General features: G+C 39.4%; 1 protein-coding gene and 1 pseudogene across 1 annotated transcript; both read right to left on the bottom strand.

Annotated features, from left to right (window-relative positions):
• Positions 1–950: 950 nt before the first annotated feature.
• LOC129558644 (olfactory receptor 7E178-like) lies at positions 951–9,941 on the bottom strand. The gene is made up of 2 exons (XM_055429976.2): positions 9,852–9,941; positions 951–1,892 (listed from the first exon to the last, which is right to left on the bottom strand). Exons 1-2 carry the CDS (start codon positions 9,939–9,941, stop codon positions 951–953), a joined length of 1,032 nt encoding a protein of 343 aa, XP_055285951.2.
• Positions 9,942–16,312: 6,371 nt separating this feature from the next.
• LOC129558832 (olfactory receptor 7E178-like) lies at positions 16,313–19,456 on the bottom strand (annotated as a pseudogene).
• Positions 19,457–24,796: the final 5,340 nt, after the last annotated feature.

Here is a 24,796-nt window from a genome sequence, read left to right as displayed (position 1 = left end):
AATGAAAGTATTGATTCATATCAGTAGTTCTCAGCAGGACCATTGAGAGCTTTTAATAATCCTCAACCTCATGGCACCACCAAGACCAGTTAAATCAGAATCTCTGTTGTTGAGACCCAGTTGTCAGTATTTTTGTTTCCTGGATGATTTTCATAAAAACCAGTACTGAAAAGAGGTTATATGTGTCCTCCCACATAAACTCCATATACAGAATTGATAAATAGAAGCAAATATGGAAAATATCAATGCAATGGTGAGGATGTAGAACAATGAGAACTCCTCTGTTCTTTCATGGAAGTGGAAGGGCTTAGTGGCTCAGTCGTGTCCAACTCTTTGAAACCCTTTAGACAGTAATCCACTGGGCTCCCTGTCTATTGCTTCTGGGCTTCTAGGTGGTGCTAGTGGTAAAGAATTCATGTGCAAATATAGACGACATAAGAGACACAGGTTCGATCCCTGGGTTGGGAAAATACCCTGGAGGAGGAAATGGCAACCCACTTTAGTATTCTTACCTGGAAAATTCCACGGACAGTGGGGCCTGGCAGGCTACTATCCATGAGGTCATAAAGAGTCAGACACAACTGAGCAACTGGGCACACACATAGAAAATATACAAGAACTATGGGAAAGAAGTAAATTGTAAATATGTAAAAAAATGTTGTTCATCTTACCAGGATGCTTGGGCCACTAACAATAAAATAATGCATCACCACAGTAAAATAATATTCAATCCTGAATTTATTAAGCTATACAAAGGATTCCAGAATACTCCCACAGTCTCATTAAAGACATCAAACTCAGCAACACTCAGGTGTTAAGCAAGGAGAAGTGTTGAAGACCAGAAGAACTACAAAAGTGAGGTTATGACAGAGGTAGAATTTGAGGTCCACATGCATAGTTTTGTTGCATTTTCTAACCTACATTCTAAGTGAATGACACAAGTACTGAGATTAGATTGTTTTGCCGAGGAACCTGAACATGGCCCTTTTGATGTCTCTATTTCTGAGACTGTAGATGAAGGGGTTCAGCATGGGGGTGACCACAGTGTATACCACCGAGGCCAATGCATCCCTCCTGGGATACTGTGAGATGGCTGAGCTGAGGTACACACCAAGCCCTGTTCCATAAAATAAGCAAACAACTGTCATGTGAGAGCCACAGGTGGAGAAGGCTTTATACTTCCCACTTAATGAGGGGACTCTCAGAATGGAGGAAAAAATTTTATAGTAAGAGAAAAAGATACCTGAGATAGGGAGAAATCCAAATATGGTACCAGCAAAATACATGACTATGTTACTGGTGACAGTGTCAGAACAGGCAAGATTGAGGAGTAGAGAAGGGTCACAGAAGAAATTAGAAATTTCCACATCCTTGAAGCAGACGACTTGTAACACAATCCAGTTGTGCACCTGGGACTCCAAAAGGCCAACAAAAGAGGACACCACAACTAAGGAGCAGCACAGGCATGGGTTCATGATGACGGTGTAGCGCAGTGGCTGACAGATGGCCACAAACCTGTCATAGGCCATCACAAGCAGAAGCATATCATCCAAACAACCAAAAAGGGTAAAAGTAGACATCTGTGTCAGGCAGCCCACATAGGAAATGACTCTGCTGTGAGTTTGGATGTTCACAATCATATTAGGGACAGTGCTGGAGATGAAACCAATGTCTGCCAAGGACAGGTTGGAGAGGAAGAAGTACATGGGTGTGTGGAGGTGGGGGTCAGATGTAACGGACAGAATGATGAGCAGGTTCCCAAGCACAGTGACCAGGTACGTGGACAGAAACAGGACACAGAGCAAAGGTTGCAGTTCTGGATCATCTGAGAGGCCCAGGAGGAAGAATTCTGAGACTCTTGTTAGATTTCCAGCTCTGGGCTGCTTGGACACCTTTGGAAGAAGAAAAGAGGGTTTGAAAAATAAAAAATAAGTAAATGGGCACTGAGTACTGTGTCCATATTTTGGATTCAAGCAATTCATTTCTAAGACCATATACCCCAGTACCTTCAGCAATGTTTCTCAGTGACAAATTCTGTTTAGAACTGTTTCTTTTTTGGTTTATGTGTTATTCACCTCTGTCAATACACCCATACTTTATAAAAACTTCACTGAAAAGTGAAAGGGAGGAAGGACATTAGAGGTAATACCTCCAGGATCTCAGTAAAATACAGCCTTCTTTTTTACATATGTTAGTGTATATGTTTCCATGCTACTCTCTCTATTAGACTGAATGAGAAATTCTCTTCCTCCTTTAAGAAAAATTAAATTCCAATTTAAAGAAATGAAGCCATATATAAAAATCTTGTTTTATTCAAATACAATTCTAGATATTTCCTTCATTTAGAATATCTGCAGATCTCTATGGAATACAGGACTATCTCATCTGGATTTTAAATTAAAAATGAATGTTCATAATCAGAACATATTTTATATGATATGCAGTGTTTCATCATTCTTTATTTTTCTGTCTTCCCTCCTTCATGAAATAAGTGATTATTCAAATGTCAAGGTTTTCTTTTGAAGGTCATTTAGTATATACTTCATACCTTTGATGGACTCTACAGTCCATGGAATTCTCCAGGCTAGAATACTGAAGTGAGTAGCCTTTCCCTTCTCCAGGGGATCTTCCCAACCCAGGGATCAAACCCAGGTCTCCTGCATTGAAGAGGATTCTTTACCAGCTGAGCCACCAGGGAAGCCCTTTTAATGGACTTCAAATTTCAATTAATATGGTTTAATTAAGTGCACATAATCATAATACATTGGTGACTACAAGATGGTGTTAGTTTACAGGGGATTGCCAATGATTAAATGACAATTAAATTTAAGAAAGTCTCTTGAAATCTTTCCTTTTATACGGGGTTATTTGTTTCAATTCTGTCTCAGTAAAATGTCTGATATGTGAGACCACTTACATTTTTGGACTCTATTCTGTACTGGTGGGATAATACTACTTCACTGCTTTTCTTTTTTTCAGTTTTTTGAAGTTTGATTGACAAAATTGCATATATTTAGGTTGTACATTGAAGCTTTTTAAAAGATGTCCAAAATGACGATTTAATATACATCAACATTGTGAACAAGTACCACAATCAAGCTAATTAGCATGTCTGTCACCTCACAGAATTTCTATTCATGTGTGTGTGTGTGTGTGTGTGTGTGTGTAGTAATAGTTAAGCAGATCTTTCTTAGCAAATTTCAATAATATAATATAGTATTATTAACTATAATCAACAGGCTGTATTTAGATCCCCAGAACTTACTAATTTCATAACTGAAAGTTTGCATCCTTTTACTAACATCTCCCCAGTTACTCCACTACTAGTTCTCACAACTATAGTTATAATCCACAGTCCTAAGATTTTGATTTTCTTAGCTTCCACACATAAATGAGATCTTACTCTCTACATCTGGTATATGTTTTTTAATAAGCATATTATATTCCAGGTACATCCCTGTTGTCACAAATGGCAGGATTTCCTTTTTTTTATGGCTGAGTAACGTCTAATCGTTTACATATACAAAGCGTGCTTTATTTATTCATCTGTCAACAGATACGTACCCATATTTTCACTATTTAAAATAATGTTGCCATGACATAGGAATCTCTTTAAGGTTCTGATTTCATTCCTTTGACATCTATCCTGAAGTGGGGTTGTTGGATCCTAAGTTAGTTCTACTTAAATTTGTTGAAGTTTTTAATTTCTAAGGCAACCTCCGTTCTATTCTATTTTTTTTTAAATTTTAATTGGAGGCTAATTACTTAGCTTCCATGTTGTATTGGTTTTGCATTGACATGAATCCACCCCGGTGTACATGTGTTCCCCATCTTGAACGCCACTCCCACCACCCTCCCCATATCATCCCTCTGGGTTATACCAGTACACCAGCCCCGAGCATCCTGTATCATGCATCGAACCTGGACTGGAGATTCATTTCACATATGATAATATACATGTTTCAATACCATTCTCCCAAATCATCCCACCCTCACCCTCTCCCACAGAGTCCAAAAGACTGTTCTATAAGTCTGTGTCTCTTGTGCTGTCTCGTATACAGGGTTATCGTTACCATCTGTATTAATTCCATATATATGCATTAGTAGACTGTATTGGTGTTTTTCTTTCTGGCTTACTTCACTCTGTATAATAGGCTCCAGTTTCATCCACCTCATTAGAAATGATTCAAATGTATTCTTTTTTATGGCTGAGTAATACTCCATTGTGTAAATGTACCACAGCTTTCCTATCCATTCATCTGCAGATGGACATCTAGGTTGCTTCCAGGTTTTGGCTATTATAAACAGTGCTGCAATGAACATTCAAGTACATGTGTCTCTTTCAATTCTGGTTTCTTCAGTGTGTATGCCCAGGAGTGCGAATGCTGGGTCATATGGCAGTTCTATTTCCAGTTCTTTAAGGAATCTCTACACTGTTCTCCATAGTGGTTGTACTAGTTTGCATTCCCACCTCTTGGTGGGAGGTGTAAGAGGGTTCCCTTTTCTCCACACCCTCTCCAGCCTTTATTGCTTGTAGACTTTTGGATAGCAGCCATTCTGACTGGCGTGAAATGGTACCTCATTGTGATTTTGATTTGCATTTCTCTGATTATGAGTGATGTTGAGCATCTTTTCATGTGTTTGTTAGCCATCTGTATGTCTTCTCTGGAGAAATGTCTGTTTAATTCTTTGGCCCATTTTTTGATTGGGTTGTTTATTTTTCTGGAATTGAGCTGCAGGAGCTGCTTGTATATTGTGGAGATGAATTCTTTGTCAGTTGCTCCATTTGCTATTATTTTCTCCCATTCTGAAGGCTGGCTTTTCACCTTGCTTAAAGTTTCCTTTGCTGTGCAGAGCTTTTAATTTTAATTAGGTCCCATTTGTTTATTTTTGCTGTTATTTCCAATATTCTGGAAGGTGGGTCATGGAGGATCCTGCTGTGATTAATGTCAGAGAGTGTTTTGCCTATGTTCTCCTCTAGGAGTTGTATAGTTTCTGGTCTTACATTTACATCTTTAATCCATTTTGAGTTTCTTTTTGTGTATGGTGTTAGGGAGTGTTCTAGTTTCATTCTTTTACAAGTGGTTGACCAGTTTTTCCAGCACCACTTGTTAAAGAGATTGTCTTTTCTCCATTGAATATTCTTTCCTCCCTTGTCAAAGATAAGGTGTCCATAGGTGCATGGATTTATCTCTGGGCTTTCTATTTTGTTCCATTGATCTATATTTCTGTCTTTATGCTAGTACCATACTGTCTTGAAGACTGTGACTTTGTAGTAGAGCCTGAAGTCAGGCAGGTTGATTCCCCCAGTTCCATTCTTCTTTCTCAAGATAGCTTTGGCTATTCGAGGTTTTTTGTATTTCCATACAAATTGTGAAATTATTTGTTCTAGCCCTGTGAAAAACACCGTTGGTATCTTGATAGGCATTGCATTGAACTTAATAAATTACTTTGGGCAATATATTCATTTTCACAATATTTATTCTTCCAATCCATGAACACGGTATATTTCTCCATCTATTAGTGTCCTCTCTGATTTCTTTCACCAATGTTTTATAGTTTTCTATATATAGGTCTTTGGTTTCTTTAGGTAGATATATTCCTAAGTAGTTTATTCATTTCGTTGCAGTGGTGAATGGAATTGTTTCCTTAATTTCTCTTTCTTCTTTCTCATTATTAGTGCATAGGAATGGGAGGGATTTCTGTGTGTTGATTTTATATCCTGCAACTGTACTATATTCATTGATTAGCTCTAGTAATTTTCTGGTAGAGTCTTTAGGGTTTCCTGTGTAGAGGATCATGTCATCTGCAAACAGTGAGAGTTTTACTTCTTCTTTTCCAATTTGGATTCCTTTTATGTCTTTTTCTGTTCTGATTGCTGTGGCCAAAATTTCCAAAACTATGTTGAATAGCAGTGGTGAGAGTGGGCACCCTTGTCTTGTTCCTGACTTTAGGGGAAACGCTTTCAATTTTTCACCATTGAGGATAATATTTGCTGTGGGTTTGTCATATATAGCTTTTATTATGTTGAGGAATGTTCCTTCTATTCCTGCCTTCTGGAGGGTTTTTATCATAAATGGATATTGTATTTTGTCAAAGACTTTCTCTGCATCTATTGAGATCTATTTTCTGTAATAGCTGTACAAGTATTCATTCCCACCAACCAAGTACAAGTGTTCCCTTAAACTCCAGATCATACCCAATATTTGTTGTCTTTTTGTATATAATAGCCATCCTAACAGATGTGAGGTGATATTTGATTTACATTTGGTCTTGCATGTCCTAATGTTACCTGATGTTGGTGGTCTAGTTTTTAAGTCGTGTCCAACTCTTGCGATCCCATGGACTGGGAACCTAGCAGGCTCCTCTGTCCATGGGATTCTCCAGGCAAGAATACCTGATGTTGAGTGCCTTTTATCCAGTGGTCTTGCCCTCCTGATCACAAACCCACTTATTTACTGTCGAGGAGGTTAACACTAGGGAAGGTCCCACTCCCAGGTCAGGACTCAGCCTTCTTATGTCAAGGTAACATATTTTTCCTGTCAATCAGTCTTGATAGAGGGGCTGTAATTTTTCTAATTATGCTTTTTTAGGCAATATTAGTTCTTTATTTTTGTGTTCAAACTATGACTTAATTTGTGAAAAAAAGATTAAAATAGAATAACACAAGCACATCTGGGCAGTTTCCTTATCTATGAAATTATGGTAGTAATTGAACCTACCAAATAGGACTATTGCAAGACAGTTCTTAAAAAATCATTAATATTGCTTAAACAAGTGGTTTTCAGTTCCAGTTGATCGATTATTTACATGTGCTTATTTTAAAAATACTTACCCCACCCTCAGCCTCAACTCAATTTCAGGATCTCTACATGTGAGTTTCTTGGTCTCCCTTCTTTGAAGCTGGGCTTGATAAACACTGCTTTAGAATATAGTCTAACACTTAGAAAAAGCTCAATGACCATCATCTATTTATACAATCATGAATTCACACTATTTTAAAAACAGAAACATTTTCTAATATTTGCTTCAGAGTTCATATTTCATACAGATTTGAAACATTAACAATAAAATTTAACTTCTCTTGATGTCTCAGCTCAAATCCATTTCTCTGCATACACCTCCCTAATAGCAACCAGTGTCATGAACTTGTGTGCACACTTTGTTTCTATGAAAAATGGAAGGGTTTAAACAAAATTTAACTGGATTTATTTTATTCTTGTTGCTGCCTCTGTGTCAACAAGATAGAGTCTCTGGGGAATCAGAAATTAATGAGTCTCAGTCATTTCTCTTCATCTATGAAGAATGTACTTGTGTAGACAAAAATAAAAAGTCATGTCAGAGATCAGGGTATCAGATCAACAGATATTTAAATTTGATAACATGAAAATTAGCATAGCCATTATTAGTAAAAAAAAAAATCAAAAACGTATTTTGCCCTTCTTATATGCCCATCATACAATTATTACACAAAGCACTATTATTATTTTAGTCCAACTTCAGTGGATTTCTGTCTGTGAGCAATCAGCTCAGTTGATACCGCTAAATCTCACAGATTCTAAAAATTTCCCATAACACACTGAGAATGAGTGCAGCATAGAGGATTCAAAATTAAGTTTTTCTTCTCCAAGTCCCATACTCTAAACTTCTCTTTTCAGACTTCCTGAAAATGTTTGGCAGAAGTACAGAGGTTTAACAACACATACCTCTGGGATACATTATTTTGAACTGTTTTCATTTTTCTGAATGGGAACGGACCACAAGACTCTGATTCTGTGTCTCCTTTCGTGACTGGGGAAACTGATTTTAAGTACAGAGGAGAAAGTGAACAGGTGAACTGAAACCCAGGAACAGAGTCAACAGAGATCTATGCTGACGTGCTGTGTTGTGCTTAGTCACTCAGTCATCTCTGCCTCTTTGCAACCCCATAGACTGTAGTCCACCAGGCTCCTCTGTCATGTGGATTCTCCAGGCAAGGATATTGGAGTGGATTACCATGTCCTCTACCAGGGGATCTCCCCTGCCCAGGAATCAAATTCAGGTCTCCCTCACTGCAGGGTGATTCTTTACTGTCTGAGCCACCAGGGAAGCCCACCCTGAAGTATCAGGTGCCAAATATTTCTATGACTTTTATCTGTGATTTCAGACATCCTTCCTATAGTTGATGCAGCAAGTGCTACCTAGTAACCTCCAGTGTGTCCTCCAGAAAACTCCAAGGGGAAGGGCACAGTGAGCAGGGAGTTTCTGCCTAGACTCACAGGGAAGTGACTAACTGACTAGGTGGCAAGAGGAAGATTGCTCAGGTTTCCTGTGTCTTGAGTCATTCTCTCCAGAATGACTGGCTTCAACTTGGTTTTAACACTTTCTAACTCATGACCTGATACATATGACATAAAATGTTGTGCTTCTTTTATTAATAATAATGTTGCTGCTCTGCTGCTCAGTTGCTTCAGTCGTGTCCGACTCTGTGCGACCCCATAGACAGCAGCCCACCAGGCCCCCCCATCCCTGGGATTCTCAAGAACACTGGAGTGGGTTGCCATTTCCTTCTCCAATAATAATGTAGGCAGTTATAATTTTGTGCATGCCTGTGTGCTAAGTCACTTCAGTTGAATCCGACTCTTTGTGACCCCATGGATTGTAGCCGGCCAGGATCCTCTGTCCATGAAATTCTCCAGGCTAACATACTGGAGTGGGTTGCCATGACCTCCTTCAGGAGATCTTTCTTAGCCAGTGATTGAACAAGTCTCTCATGTCTCCTGCATTAGCAGGCAGGTTCTTTACCTCTAGCACCACCTGGGAAGACCATAATTTGGTGCAGATGCAATAAAAAATGAAACATAAAACATATACCTCAGAGCCCGACACTTACGAAGTCTTAAGTAACAGTACCTGATATTATGGTCAATGTCATCCTCCTCACCATCTTCATCAGCACTTGCAGAATTATTTGATGTGCTCATGGGGAAGTTTGAAAGTGAAAGTGAAGTCACTCGGTCATGTCCAACTCTTTTCAACCCCATGGACTGTAGCCTACCAGGCTTCTTTGTCCAAGGGATTTTCCAGGCAAGAGTCCTGGATTGCCATTTCATTCTCCAGGGGATCTTCCTGACCCAGGGGTCGAACTTGGGTTTCCCACATTGCGGGCAGATACTTTAACCTCTGAGCTACCAGGGAAGGTAAGCAGGAAAGTTTACAGAGACCTATCAACTGCTCTAGTGGGAATCATACCAGGCAGAGCCATACCAGTGATGGTGAAAGCAGAACTCTGAATCAGAGTTCTCACACACAAGAACATAAGTGTCATAGGGCTTTAATCTGAAATTTGTATACTGGTGACCTCCCATCTGTCTATCCCAACTGTCACGTTTGCCATGCTGTGCATAAAATCATGCTCCACAAACTCCTTTCATTCATCAATCACTGTCTCCCTCAGGACTTACTGGGCTTGGTTGCATCCCTGCTGGAACATGACCAAGGAGCACAGACTCACTGCCCCTCTCCTGCCTGGTGTGTGATGAAGTCTCAGGGTCCCTCCGCAGGATGAGAAGGAAGATACACTCAGGTTGGACCTTCTAATGCAGGTTCCTACAAAGGATGGAGAAATGGGTGTGGACTCACAATATTAGAACTGGCAACATAACGAGCTAGAGACACTGACCAATTATTGACAAAGGTATGACCTTAGGACTCAATGCCCAAAGCTCATCATTAGCCAGTTGGTCCATGTTGTCCCACTCTCTGGAGGCTTGTTAATATTAACAAAACAGGAAAAGGAGAAAAGTGAATGTCCTGGGAAGGGTCTGGGTCCTTCATCTCAGAAGGAAACTCCATGTACTCTTGCTTCTTACCTCCAACTTGCGGGATCTTAACATAATGTCAGACTTTTTTTTTCTCAATTTTACCCATTCAATGTGTGGTTTTGATATGTCGAAATCCATTGTATCAATTATGAAATCTATGTAGCAAGAGGTCTAGCCAATGATGTGATGCACTTTCCATTTTCAGAGTTAATTGTCTGTAAAGATAACATGCTTTCATCTCTTTACTTTAGTTCACAGTTGATGGGAGGAAACATACAATGGAATGAAAACCAAGAGGTAGGATAAGTGAGAGCATCTCAGATCCTGCCCACCACACAGGCCTCATCCTCTATAAGGACTTTGTGCACCAAACCCTTCCAAGATCAAATCTTGCCCATCTGCTTTTCAGTATATTCCCAGATTCACTGCATCAACATGATCTCAACAAAAATTCCCTGGAAACAAAATAGAAATGGGTAGACCTTCCTCTCCCCTGGGTACTTCTACAACTTCAGGTCATGCAGTCTCAAGTAGACCCCTGGTTTCTGATACACTAGGAGAGCCCCTCCATCAACGTCCAGACAACCTGCAGCTGTTCCATGAAGAGATGTAACAAATTTCCACATGTTATGTTCCACATGTTTCTGATTTCTGGTGATTCAAATGGAATCCACTCAAACCTGGATATATTTTCTCTTGGTTTCTTTGTGGTCTCAGCCCTTGAGGACTTTAATAAACTATGGATTTGGCTTGCCCATTTTTGCTATTGGATAAAGTGGAATGCATGTGGAGAGTGTTGGGATGTAACCTTCTCAATCCTGTCCATTCAGTCTTCCTGACAAAGAGTGCTCTCCTGAGGAATGCAGGGGTTGGTTTGTCCTTAAGTGACATGAAGAAAACTTTAACTTAAACCATATCAGATTGGATATGGAGGAAAGAATGTTATGCAGTGGTGTATAAATAAGTGACAGAGGATATTTTTAAGGGAAATTGCATAGCAGATATGCACAGGTGGATATGAGAGGAAGTCCCTGGGTACTGTAGCATTTAAATATTTAGTTCATGGCAAAAATGTATCACTAAACTGAAATGCTTTCATACTGAGATCTAGGAATAAGATTCTAGGGTCAAACACAAAGATGAATTTATACGACATGAGACAAGGAAACCAAGGTAGTTATGTTTGTACCATAAAATGTGACATATGTCATGTTCTTTTCCCAGTTCTCAATGCCCTCATCATGATGATCAAATAACAACTCAGTAGATTTGATTAGGGTCTTCCCAGGTGGTGATGTTGTTCAGCCGCCCAGTAGTGTTCAACTCTTTGCGACCCCGTGAATTGCAGCACACCAGACTTCCCTGTGCTTTACCATCTCCTGGAGCTTGCTCAAACTCATGTCCATTGAGTTGATGATGCCATCCAACCATCTTATCCTCTGTCATCCCCTTCTGCTGCCTTCAATCTTTCCCAGCATCAAGGTACTTTCTAATGAGTCAGCTCTTCACAGCAAGTGGCCAAAGTATTGATGCTTTGACTCCAGCATAAGTCCTTCCAATGAATATTCAGTGTTGATTTCCTTTAAGATTGACTGATTTGATATCCTTGCTGTCCAAGGGACTCTCAAGAGTCTTCTCCAATACCACAGTTCAAAAGCATCAATTTTTCAGTGCTCAGCCTTCTTTACAGTCCAACTTTCACATCCATATATGACTACTAGAAAAACCATAGCTTTGACTATATGGACGTTTGTTGGCAAAGTGATGTCTCTGCTTTTCAATATGCTATCTCAGTTTGTCATAGCTTTCCTTTCAAGAAACAAGCGTATTTTAATCTCATGACTGCAGTCACTGTAGGGAGTGATTTTTAGAGCCCAAGAAAATAAAATCTGTCACTGTTCCCATTATTTCCCCATTTATTTGCCATGAAGTGATGGGACCAGATGCCATGATCTTAGTTTTTTCACGTTTTCTTTTAAGCCAACTTTTTCACTTTCCTCTTCTTTCACCTTCATCAGGAGGCTCTTTGCTTTCTGCATTTAGGGTGGTGTCATATCTGAGGTTGCTAATATTTCCCCAGGCAATCTTGTTTCCAGCTTGTGAGTCAACCAGCATGGCATTTCACATGACGTTCACAGTGCATATAAGTTAAATAAGCAGGATGACAATATACAACCTTGATATACTCCTTTCCCAATTTTGAAACTGTCCATTGTTCCATGTCCAGTTCTAACTATTGCTTCTTGTCCTGCATTCAGGTTTCTCAAGAGATGGGTAAGGTGGTCTGGCATTCTCCTCACTTTAAGAATTTTTAACAGTTTGTTGTGATCCACTGAGTCAAAGACTTTAGTGTAGTCAATGAAGCAGAAGTAGATAGTTTTCTGGAATTCCTTTGCTTTTTCTATAATCCAATGGGTATTGACTACTTGATCTCTGGTTCCTCTGCATTTTCTAAATCCAGCTTGTCCATCTGGAAGTTCTCAGTTCATGTACTGTTGAAGCCTAGCTTGAAGGATTTTGAGTATTACCTTACTAGCAAGTGAAATGAGTACAATTGTGCAGTGGTTTGAACATCCTTTGGCATTGCCCTTCTTTGCAATTGGAATGAAAACTGACATTTTCCAGTCCTGTGGCCATTGCTGAGTTTTCCAAATTTGTTGGCACATAGAGTGTAGCATTTTAACAGTGTCATCTTTTAGGATTTGAAATAGCTCAGCTGGAATTCCATCAGTTCCTCTAACTTTGTTAGTCATAATGCTTCCTCAGGCCCACTTGACTTCACACTCCAGGATGTCTGGCTCTAGGTGAGTGACCACACCATCGTGGTTATCCAGGTCATTAAGATCTTTTTTTATACAATTCTTCTATGTATCCTTGCCACCTCTTCTTAATCTCTTCTGTTTCTGTTAGGTCATTATGCTAAGTGAAATAAGTCAGACAGTGAAAGACATGGAATACAAGATTTCTCTTCTCTGTGGAATATATGTTAAACTCATACAAGCAGAATGTATTTTCTGACATATTACCAATTGTGAACATTGCAGAAAATCATTCCATGAATATTGTAGAACACCTAGGTTTACTATTCAAGTGTATACTTTCTCTTGTAATACTTATGGATTTAAAATGCCTTATATTCATTTGCTATGAGAATTTAACATGATCTAATAAGAAACCAAGTGATAGAAGTTTAAAAGAACATAAACAGAAAATTAAACCACAGAACCACATACACACACTCACACACACACACAAAGTAGCATTGCTTTGGCTCTTTCAAGATTCTTTGACTGTCACTTAGGTTAGTTTAAATAGATAGGCAGATATAGTATTTTACTGATTTTAGTAACTTTTTTGGGGTGATATCTCTTTCCCTAAACTAGTAAGAATGTATCTTTTTTCAAGTATATTCTTTCTTTTAATATCAAAATCTCTCATCAGTAGAGTTGGTTGGTAATTTTCTTAAGTGGTAAAATGGAAAGTAACTAAAATAGTTCTGCACAACTTTCAGTCAGCCAAGATTACTACCACAAAAACAATATGTGACATCTTAATTTGTGATGGATACTGATCTTGCAGAATGCAATAGGAGCCCTAAGATGTAAATATCTTGACAGAGGCATGGTAATCAAGTGGGAAAGGAGGACGTCAAGGTTGTATATTGTCACCCTGCTTATTTCACTTATATGCAGAGTATATTATGCGAAATGCCAGGCTGGATGAATCACAAGCGGAAATCAAGATTGCCAGGAGAAATATCAATAACCTCAGATATGCAGATGACACCAATCTTTTGGCAGAAATCAAAGAGAAACTAAAGAGCCTCTTGATTAAAATGAAAGAGGAGAGTGAAAAAACTGGCTTTAAAGGTCAACGTTCAGAAAATTAAGATCACGGCATCTGGTCTCATCACTTCATGGCAAATAGATGGGGAAACAATGGAAACAGTGACAGACTTTATTTTCCTGGGCTCCAAAATCACTGCAGATGGTGACTGAAGTCATGAAATTAAAAGACACTTGTTCTTTGGAAGAAAAGCTGTGACAAACCTAGACCTCATATTAAAAAACAGAGACATTATTTTGCCAACAAAGGTCCGTAGAGTCAAAGTTATGCTTTTTCCAATAGTCATGTACAGATGTGAGAGTTGAACCATAAAGAAAGCTGAGGACTGAAGAATTGATGCTTTCGAATTATGGTGTTGGAGATGACTCTTGAGAGTCCTTTGGAATGCTAGGAGATCAAACCAGTCCACCCTAAAGGAAATCAGTCCTGAATATTCATTGGAAGGACTGATGCTAAAGCTGAAGTTCCAATACTTTGGCCACCTGATGCGAAGAACTGACTCATTGGAAAAGATCCTGAGGCTGGGAAAGACTGAAGCCAGCAGGAATGGGGATGACAGAGGATGAGATGATTGGATGGCATCACCAACTCAAATGACATGAGTTTGAGCAAGCTCTGGGAGTTGGTGATGGACAGGGAGGCCTGGCGTGCTGCAGTCCATGGGGTCACAAAGAGTCAGACACGATTGAGTGACTGAACTGAACTGACTTGTCTTGCAGAACTCAATAGGAGACCTAAGAAGTAATTATTGAGACAGAGAACAGGAAGGCATGGTAATCAAGTGAAGCTCTAACCAGGCTGTTTCTAGTAAAAGGGAAAGTCCTCCCTTGAAAGAAGGTAAACTTATTGTGAAGACTTGGGTGACTCAATGTACGTCAGGCATCATTGGAGTCACACAGCAACTGGAATATGATACCACCTATTCTCCAGCTGCATACCCAAAGCTAAGACATACCCTTGACTTCCATCTGTCTTTCCTGGGCACATTTTGCATCTTCCAATTGCAGGAAGATACATAACAGCAAACCTTTACACCCAGTGCTATAGTATCAGTCAAGAGTCAGTCAAGTAAAGAAAAACCAATTAGTGTTTTTTCAAAAACTTTTTTTATTGGAGTAGAGTTGATTTACAATGTTGTGTTAGTTTCAGGCACACACTACAGTGAATTAGTTAAACATATATCCATTCTTTTTCAGAATGTTTTCTATATAGTTCATCACAGTGTATTGAGTAGAGTTCCTTTTGCTATACAGTAGGTTATTAACAGCTATCTATCTGGATATAGTTATGTTTATATGTCAATTCCAGTCTTCTAATTTATCCCTTACTTCCCCTTCAGTTCAGTTCAGTTCAGTTCAGTCGCTCAGTCGTGTCCGACTCTCTGTGACCCCGTGAATCTTACTCACTGATAATCATAAATTTGTTTTCTACACCTGTAACACTATTTATGTTTTGTAGATAAGTTCATTTGTACCCTTTTATAGATCCCACATATAAGTGATATCATATGATATTTATTTTTCTCTGACATGCCTCATGCAGTATGACAATCTCTAGGTCCATTCAGGTTACTACAAATGTCATTATTTCATTATTTTTTATGGCTGAGTGGCAGTCAGGAATAATGTAGTTAATCATTTTAGTGAAAAGCTTTAACTCAGAGAGTTGGTTAAATAATTATTGAAGGGCTGAAAGGTTAAAAGAAAAAAGAAAGAAAAAGAAGTAACATAGCCATCATAAGTGAAGGAAGAAGCTACTCCACCAAGGGCTTGAGGGGTTTAAAGGGATCACCTGAGCATTTAGGGCAAAGAGATGTTTACAGATCATGTTGAAAGTATGTAAGATCAACACAAGATGCAACATAGAACAGTGATTCTGAGCATCCCACCCCAGAGCAAAGTCCATGCATATGATGTAGATACACAGTGTGAAGATTATTGAAAATAATGGGGGAAATGAATTGCTTGTTACTACAGCAGAGTCTTCATTCCTTCCACCTTTTGACCTCTGATCTCTTCTGGATCTTCAGGATTTGTCCATGAGCAATTAGGACCCAAAATATAAAGGTCACTTTTGAAGGAAAATTCTGACTTATATCAGTAGTTCTCAATCTTGGCCACACACTAGAACAAACTGAGTGCTTTAAAAAATACTCATATTTAGGCCACAACCAAGTACAGTTAGAGTGTCTGGTGGTGAAACACAAGGTCAGTATTTTTAATCTTCCCAGATATTTTCGATTAAAGCCTAGGTTGAGAAGCAGTGACATACCTCCTCACCCATAACTACGTGTACAGATTGAAAACATAGATACAGAATTTACTATGGAAATGAGATAACAGCTGTGCAAAACTCATACATTTTCAATATATTGAAAGGGAAGTATTCATTCTTTGAGGATGCTTGTGCCACCAAAGATAAATTATAGAATCTCCATATATATAAAGAAATTCAGGTAAGAAGTGATTATGGCACACAAAGGATCCTCGATCTCCCACTGTCATGTTAAACAAGAAACAGAAACAATATTCAGGTGGAAAGCAAAGAAAGACATGAAGGTTATAAGAGTTGCAAAACTTATGACATAAGAATGGTAGAATTTTAAATCTCCAGGTTTTGTTTTGCTACATTTTCTAGCCTATACTCAAATGCGTGGCGAGGTCCTAGGCTGAGATTGTTCAGCTGAGGAACCTCCACATGGCCTTTTTGATGTCTTTGTTCCTCAGACAATAGATGAAGGGGTTTAGCATGGGGGTGACCACAGTGTAAACCACTGAGGCTGCTACAACCTTCCTTGGAGAAAGGGAGATGGCTGAGCTGAGATACACCCCCAGGGCTGTTCCATAAAACAAGCAAACCACCGCCAGGTGAGAACCACTGGTGGCAAAGGCTTTATACATCCCACTTGATGAGGGAACTCTCAGAATGTAGACAAGAATTTTATAGTAAGAGAAAAAGATTCCTGAGGTAGGGAGAAAACCAGAGACAGCAACGATAATACAGCTGACTATATTATTCATGAAAGTATCAGAACAGCCAAGGTTGAGCAGCTGAGAAGGGTCACAGAAGAAACTAGAAATTTCTACGTCCTTGAAGCAGGTAAGTTGTAACACAGTCACATTATGCATCTGGGAGTCCAAAAGGCTAACAAAAAAAAGACACCAAAATGAAGATCCAGCAGGTCCGTGGGTTCATGATGATTGTATAGTGCAGTGGGTGACAGATGGCCACAAACCTGTCATAAGCCATCACAGACAGAAGCATACTATCCATACACCCAAAAAGGATAAAAATAGACATCTGTGTCAGGCAGCCTTCATAGGAGATGACTCTGTTGTGAGTTTGGGTGTCCACAATCATCTTGGGAACAGTGGTGGAGATGAAACTGATGTCAGCCAAAGAGAGGTTGGTGAGGAAGAAGTACCTGGGGGTGTGGAGGTGGGGGTCAGAGGTGACGGCCAGGATGATGAGTAGATTCCGCAGCACAGTGACCAGGTACATGGACAGAAACAGGACACAGAGCAAAGGCTGCAGTTCTGGATTATCTGAGAGGCCCAGGAAGAAGAATTCTGAGATACTTGTTAGATTTCCAGTTCTATGTAGCTTGGACACTCTGGAGAAAGAAAAGAGGGCTGGAAACAAAGGAAATCAGTAAATGGGCATTGAGCACTGTGCCCATATTTTGGATTCAAGCAATTCAATCTTCAGCAATATTTCTCAGTTTGACAAATTCTACCTGCTTAGAAATGTTTTATCCTTGGTTTCTATGTTATTCACATCTGCCTATAAACTCTTACTTTATAAAACTTCATAGAAAAGTGAAAGGGAACAAGAACATTAGAGTTGAAACATCCATGATCTAAGCTAAATATAGCCAACTTCTTTAGACATAATGTAGAAGGAGAAGTTCCCTTCCCCTTTAATAAAATATAAAATTTGATTTAAAGAAATTAAGACATACATACTTATACAAATCTTAATTCAATCAAAAACAATTCTAGATATTTTCCTCATTTTCAATATTGACAAATCTATGAAATGAAGAACTAGGTTCTCTTGATTCTTAATTAAAAATGAATATTCATAATGAGAACACAGAATTTTATCATTCGTTGTTTTCTGTTTTCCCTTCTTCATGAAATAAGTCATTAATCCAACATCAGAGTGGTCTTTTAAAAGTTTTTAGTATATTCTTCATATCTTTGACTTTAGTGGAATTCAAATTTTGATCAGTATACTTTAATTAAATGCAGGATCACAATGCATTGATGACTACAAATGTGGTATTACTGTACCGAACAATGTTAATGATTAAATGGTAATAAAATTTAAGAAATTCTCTTGAAATTTTGATTCATGGTGGTGTATGGCAAAAACCATCCCAACACTGTAATCATCCTCCAATTAAAATAAATTAATATTTTTAAAATAGGCATAATATTCTCCAGATCATTCCATGTTGTCACAAATGGCAGGATTTCCTTGTTTTTATGGCTGAGTAATATTCCATTATTTATGTAAACACACAACATTTTTTACCTATTCAACAGTCAATAAAAACATTTTCACTATTTAAAATAATATGATAATGACAAGGGAATGCAAATATCTCTTAGAGGTTCTGATTTCAGTTCTTTGGCACCTACCCCAAAGTGGGTTGCTAGATCCTATGGTAGCTCTATTTCAATTAGTTGCAGCTTTTAATTTTTTTAAGGAACCTCCATTCTGTTTTCTGTAATGGCTGTACCAATATTCATTCCAACCAACAAACTCCAAGTGTTCCCATAACAGTGAGCAGGGATCAGGGAGTCTCTGCCAGGACTGACAGGGAAGTGACATGATGGTTTGGGGTGGCAGAGGCATTGCCCACATACCTTGCATCTGGAATCAGTCTGTCCAAAATAACTGACTCCAAACATGATTTTATCATTCTTTAATTCATGATCTGGTTGCTGTTGTTTAGTCCCTAAGTTGTGTCTGACTCTTTGTGACACCAAGGACTGTAGCCCGCCAGGCTCCTCTGTCCATGGGACTTCCCAGGCAAGAACACTGGGGTGGGTTGCCATTTCCTTCTGCAGGGGATCTTTATGACCCAGGGATAGAACTTGAGTCTCCTGCATTGGCAGGCAGATCCTTCACCACTTGAGCCACCAGGGAAGCCCCAAGAACTAGCACATGTCACATAAAATGTTTCACTTATCTCCTCTTATTAAAATAATAGTTATGTTATGTACATATAATTGGGGAGAAATTATGCACATGTAATCAAGCAGGAAATACAAAATGTATACTTCAGAGCCCAACACTTAGGAGGCCTTCAATAACAGGACAAGATGGTATGGTTCATGTCATCCTCATCATGCGCATTCTCATCCTCATCACTGATCCCATAATGAACTGAAGTGTTAGAAGGAAGGGGGACAGAGGATGAGATGCTTAGATGGCATCGACTCAATGGATTATGAGTTTGAGCAAACTCCAGGAGATGGTGAAGGACAGGGAAGCCTGGTGTACTGCAGTCCATAGGGTTGGAAAGAGTTGGACATGACTGAGTGACTGAACCACAACTGAACAAAGGAAAAGTTTACAGAGGCACATTTGCTTCTCTAGTGGGAGGGATGCCAGCCAGAGCCAGGCCAGTAAGGTGAAACCAGAACTCTGAATAAGAGTTCTCACATCTCAACCAAAACTAAGAATAGGAACTTCAAAACACACTATTCCAAACCCATGTAGATTGCTCCCAACACCCCTTCACCATCCCTGTCTCCCTAGCACTTACTGGATTGGCTGTATCTCTGCTGGAGCATGACCAAGGAGCACAGACTCACTACCTCTCTCCTGCCTGGTATGTGATGAAGTCTCAGGGTCCCTCCTTAGGATGGTCAGGAAGATAGACTCAGCCTGGACATTCTAATGCAGGTTCCCACAAAGGATGGAGACATAGGTGTGCATTCACAATATTAGAACAGGCAAAATAATGAGCTTGGAGGCACTGGGCAATTATTTACAATGGTATGAACTTAGAGCTCAATGCCCACAGCTCATCATTAGCCACTTGGTCCATGTTGTCCTCATTTCTGGGGACTTCTTAATATTAAAAGAACAAGAAAAGGAGAAGAGTGAATGTCCTGGGAAGGGTCTGGGTCCCTTTTCATCTCAGCAGAAAATTCCACATACTCTTGCTTCTTACTTCCAAGTTGCAGGATCTTAACATAACATCAGAGGTTTTTTTCTCAATTTACCACTCAATGTGTGATTTTGATATGTTGAAATCTATTGTATCAATCACAAAATCCTTGCAGCATAAGGTGTATACCAATGATGTGATACATTATCCATTTTCAGAGTTTTCCATTCTTCACAGGACTGGAAAAGGTCAGTTTTCATTCCAACTGCAAAGAAGGGCAATGTTAAAGATTGTCCAAACCACTGCACAACTGTGCTCACTTCATACACTAGGAAGGTAATGCTCAAAATCCTTCAAGCTAAACTTCAACAGTACGTGAACCAAGAATTTCCAGATGGACAAGCTGGACTTAGAAACAGCAGAGGAACCAGAGATTAAATAGTCATAGAAAAACCAAGGGAATTCCAGAAAACTATCTACTTCTTCTTCATTGAGTATGCTAGAGTCATTGACTGTGTGGATCACAACAAACTGTGGGATATTATTAGAGAGATGTGAAAGGTTGTTGCGGAATGACACAAAGACACCGGGATCTTGGCCTCCGGAGGAGAAGAATTCAATCCGGGGCCAGAGACGAGGCTTGATCGTTCAGAGCTTTTGTGTAATAAAGTTTTATTAAAGTATAAAGGAGATAGAGAAAGCTTCTGACATAGTCATAGACATCAGAAGGGGGCAGAAAGAGTACCCCCCTGCTAGTCTTCAGCTGGATGTTATATAGTCACTGCTGCTGCTGCTGCTAAGTCACTTCAGTCGTGTCCGACTCTGTGTGACCCCATAGACGAAAGCCCACCAGGCTCCCCCGTCCCTGGAATTCTCCAGGCAAGAACACTGGAGTGGGTTGCCATTTCCTTCTCCAATGTGTGAAAGTGAAAAGTGAAAGTGAAGTAGTTCAGTCGTGTCCGACAGATAGTGACCCCACGGACTGCAGCCTACCAGGCTCCTCCATCCATGGGATTTTTGTACCATTAATGCCAAATTCCTTAATTTTTTTTCTAGAACTGGTATCCCTAATCCATCTTTTGGAACGTCTGTCCTGGGTGGATATATTAGCAAGAAATCAACTATTCTATCTGCATTACTATGAAGTATCATAGCACTTGAGCCTACTCAGTTATTATGATCTCTCTGTGCCTTACTTTCCTCACCTACTAAAGAGAATGCCACCATCCACTCCAAGTGTCGGAAGGAGGAAAATGAAACTGTAAGAATGGGTTAGCATAAGAACGGCCATCTTAGAGGCCGGAAAAACCATTTTTACTGAGTATGTGCCTTGAGGGAAGAAGAACTAGATAAAACCTGGAAGACAAGTTAATCTTAAGTACCAAGAATGTGGGCGGCTGCGACACTGAAAATTAGGTAAACAGGTCTGATAAGTTTATCTCGTTAAGACACCAGGATAGAGATATGCACAGCTGTGTGTGTGTGTGTGTGTGTGTGTGTGTGTGTGTGTGAAAAATTCCTGTGAGTTAGGTAATTTAGAAATATCATGATTTGAAAATGCTATATAACCCCTTGGCTCTGAGTGCTCGGGGTCCTTGTTGAAACCCGCTGCGTTGGGCAGACACTTGGACCCCAGCTAGCTGGAAATAAACCTCGCTCTGTGTCTTGCATTATCGTGAGTGTCCTCTGTTCCGTTGAGGGAAGGGTGACTCTGGACCCTAACAGAAACGATGCCAGAAAAGGGTATAGCATTAATAACTAACACATGTAAGTATTTAATAAACAAGACATACGATCTACCAGTAAGTTACGTTAGGGATTTTCTGGTTTTCACATATCAGCATTTATGAAATTTTGCTTAAATCCAACTTCTCCAACACTGCTATATCATTTTCTCAATGACTGAGAGAAAAATAAAACCAATTTCTTATAATAGCTGCAAGAACTATTAAAAATTAAATTAAGTTGTAGATACATTTCTTAAAAAAGGGAACAATCTCAACAGAAAACAAATTTAAATTGAGTAGAAAACTAAATGGATGGTTGACCGGATCAGAGATGATTTTCTACTTAAATATTCTTCTTTAAACTTTAAAATGTCAACATGCTATTGACCTCTACACAAATTTTTATCTTTAGTAAGGCAATCTGATTATTACCTTTCAATCCTTCAATAAAAGTATCCCAAACACAAGAACTTTTAGGGTAACTCAGCTTGATGCTCTCCTTTGCTCTTTTCAAATCCAGAAGAAAAAGTACTTCTTTAGGAACTGACAAGTCAGCATTTCAAGAGGGCACTGATGCAAAGTGTGGTCGCCATGTCCACTGGCCCTTTTGATCTCAGAATTCACTAGCAGTCTGTTAATGAAAGAAAGGAATGTCTTAAGGCTCAGAATGGCACCAGGCCCCTCACCCATAAGATGCATTTTGGGATAATGTTGACACGGACGATTCATTCCAGGCCATAAAATGATTAACTTAAATCTTATAGAAGGGCAGATTGCCGTACAAATAATTTCGTTTTACATAGATTAAGGGAACAATATCTGAGTATAACATAGAGGTTTGTCAAGTAGGTTCTGAGCCATTTGGCTGAACTGACTTGAAGATAGTCTGGGGTAAATGCGCAGTACATTAACATAGCTTAAGACCAACATTTCCATAAGAAAAAATACATTGGTTAACTCAAGATTTGAGAATAGTTAACTTCAGGTGAAACCAGGTGTCATTATGGCAACACAGTATTTTAAGAGAAACTTCCTTTTAAATTTGTATAGAGAAGGAAAAAAAATCGCTAGTTTCCTCCTACCGATTAAGAGAGATAAAAATGTCTGACACTTGCAGGCTATTTCCCCCGCTTGGAGACCCCTGGCCTTCCTGCCTGTTACCCTCTCAGATGGGAATACCAGACCACCTTACCTTCCTCCTGAGAAATCTGTATGCAGGTCAAGAAGTAACAGAACTGGACATGGAACAAAGGACTGGTTCCAAATTGGGAAAGGAGCACATCAAAGCTATATATTGTCACCCTGCTTATTTAACTTATATGCAGAGTATACCATATGAAATGCCAGGCTGGATAAAGCACAAGCTGGAATCAAGATTGCAGGGAGGAGTATCAATAACCTCAGATATGCAGATGACACCGTCTTATGGCAGAAAGTAAAGGGGAACTAAACAGCCTCTTGATGAAAGTGAAAGAGGAGAGTGAAAAAGCTGGCTTAAACTCAACATTCAAAAAACTAAGATCATGGCTTCCAGTCCCATCACTTCATGGCAAATAGATGGGGAAACAATAGAAATAGTGAGACACTTTATTTTCTTGGGCTACAAAATCACTGCAGATGGTGACTGCAGTCATGAAATTAGAATGCTTGCTCTTTGGAAGAAGAGCTGTGACAAACCTAGACAGCATATTAAGAAGTAGAGACATACTTTGCTGACAAAGGTCTATCTATTCAAAGCTACGGTTTTTCCAACAGTCATGTGTGGATGTGAAAGTTGGACTATAAAGAAAGCTGAGCACTGAAGAATTGATGCTTTGGAACTGTGGTGTTGGAGGAGACTCTTGAGAGTCACTTGGACAGCAAGGATATCAAACCTCTCAATGCTAAAGGAAATCAGTCCTGAATATTCTTTGGAAGGACTAATGCTGAAGCTGAAGCTCCAATACTTTGGCCACCTGATATGAAAAACTGACTCACTGAAAAAACTCTGAGGCTGGGAAAGAATGAAGGCAGGAGGAGAAGCGGACAACAGAGGATGAGATGGTTGGATGGCATCACTGGCTCAATAAACATTAAGTTTGAGCAAGCTCTGGGAGTTGGTGATGGACAGGGAAGACTGCCTTGCTGTAGTCCAAGGCATTGCAAAGAGTCAGACACAACTGAGCAACTGAACTGAACTAAACTGAAACTGGGAGTTGGTTTAAAAGATATTGAAAGGCTAACAGGCAAAAAATAACAAAGCAGTAGCATAGCATTCAAGGGCAAAGAAAGATGTTATTCCACCAAGGGCTTGAGGAGTATAAAATGAACAGCTGAGCATTTAGGGCAAAGAGAATTTACTGATGGTCAACACCGAAATCAGACTGATTATATTCTTTGCAGCCAAAGATGGAGAAGCTCTATACAGTCAGCAAAAACAAGACTGGGAGCTGACTGTAGCTCAGACCATGAACTCCTTATTGCCAAATTCAGACTTAAATTGAAGAAAGTAGGGAAAACCACTAGATCATTCAGATATGATCTAAATCAAATCCCTTATGATTACACAGTAGAAGTGAGAAATAGATTTAAGGGACTAGATCTGATAAATAGACTGCCTGATGAACTATGGACGGAGGTTCGTGACATTGTACAGGAGACAGGGACCAAGACCATCTCCATGGAAAAGAAACGCAAAAAAGCAAAATGGCTGTCTGAGGAGGCCTTACAAATAGCTGTGAAAAGAAGAGAAGTGAAAGGCAAAGGAGAAAAGGAAAGATATAAGCATCTGAATGCAGAGTTCCAAAGAATAGCAAGAAGAGATAAGAAAGCCTTCCTCAGTGATCAATGCAAAGAAATAGAGGTAAAAAACAGAACAGGAAAGACAAGAGATCTTTTCAAGAAAATTAGAGATACCAAGGGAACATTTCATGAAAAGATGGGCTCGATAAAGGACAGAAATGGTATGGACCTAACAGAAGCAGAAGATATTAAGAAGAGGTGGCAAGAATACACAGAAGAACGGTACAAAAAAGATCTTCACGACCAAGATAATCACGATAGTGTGATCAATCACCTAGAGCCAGACATCGTGGGATGTGAAAGCATCTGTACGAACAAAGCTAGAGGAGGTGATGGAATTCCAGTAGAGCTATTTCAAATCCTGAAAGATGATGCTGTGAAAGTGCTGTACTCAATATGCCAACAAATTTGGAAAACTCATCAGTGGCCACAGGACTGGAAAAGGTCAGTTTTCATTCCAATCACAAAGAAAGGCAATGCCAAAGAATGCTCAAACTATTGCACTATTGCAC

The sequence above is a fragment of the Moschus berezovskii genome, chromosome 8 (assembly GCF_049115385.1).
Source record: "Moschus berezovskii isolate FMDL1 chromosome 8, NW_MosBer_1.0, whole genome shotgun sequence".
Lineage (NCBI taxonomy): Eukaryota > Metazoa > Chordata > Mammalia > Artiodactyla > Moschidae > Moschus > Moschus berezovskii.
The sequence above is the reverse complement of the archived record's forward strand: the minus strand, read 5'-3'. Positions and strand labels throughout refer to the sequence as shown.

Coding starts and splice junctions, on each gene's coding strand:
- LOC129558644 (XM_055429976.2), bottom strand. CDS start 9,941: ATGGATTTCGACATATCAAAACCACACATTGAATGGGTAAAATTGAGA. Junction 1,893..9,851: donor TAAGATCCCGCAAGTTGGAG/GTAAGAAGCAAG, acceptor CTTCTTCCAAAG/GTGTCCAAGCAGCCCAGAGC.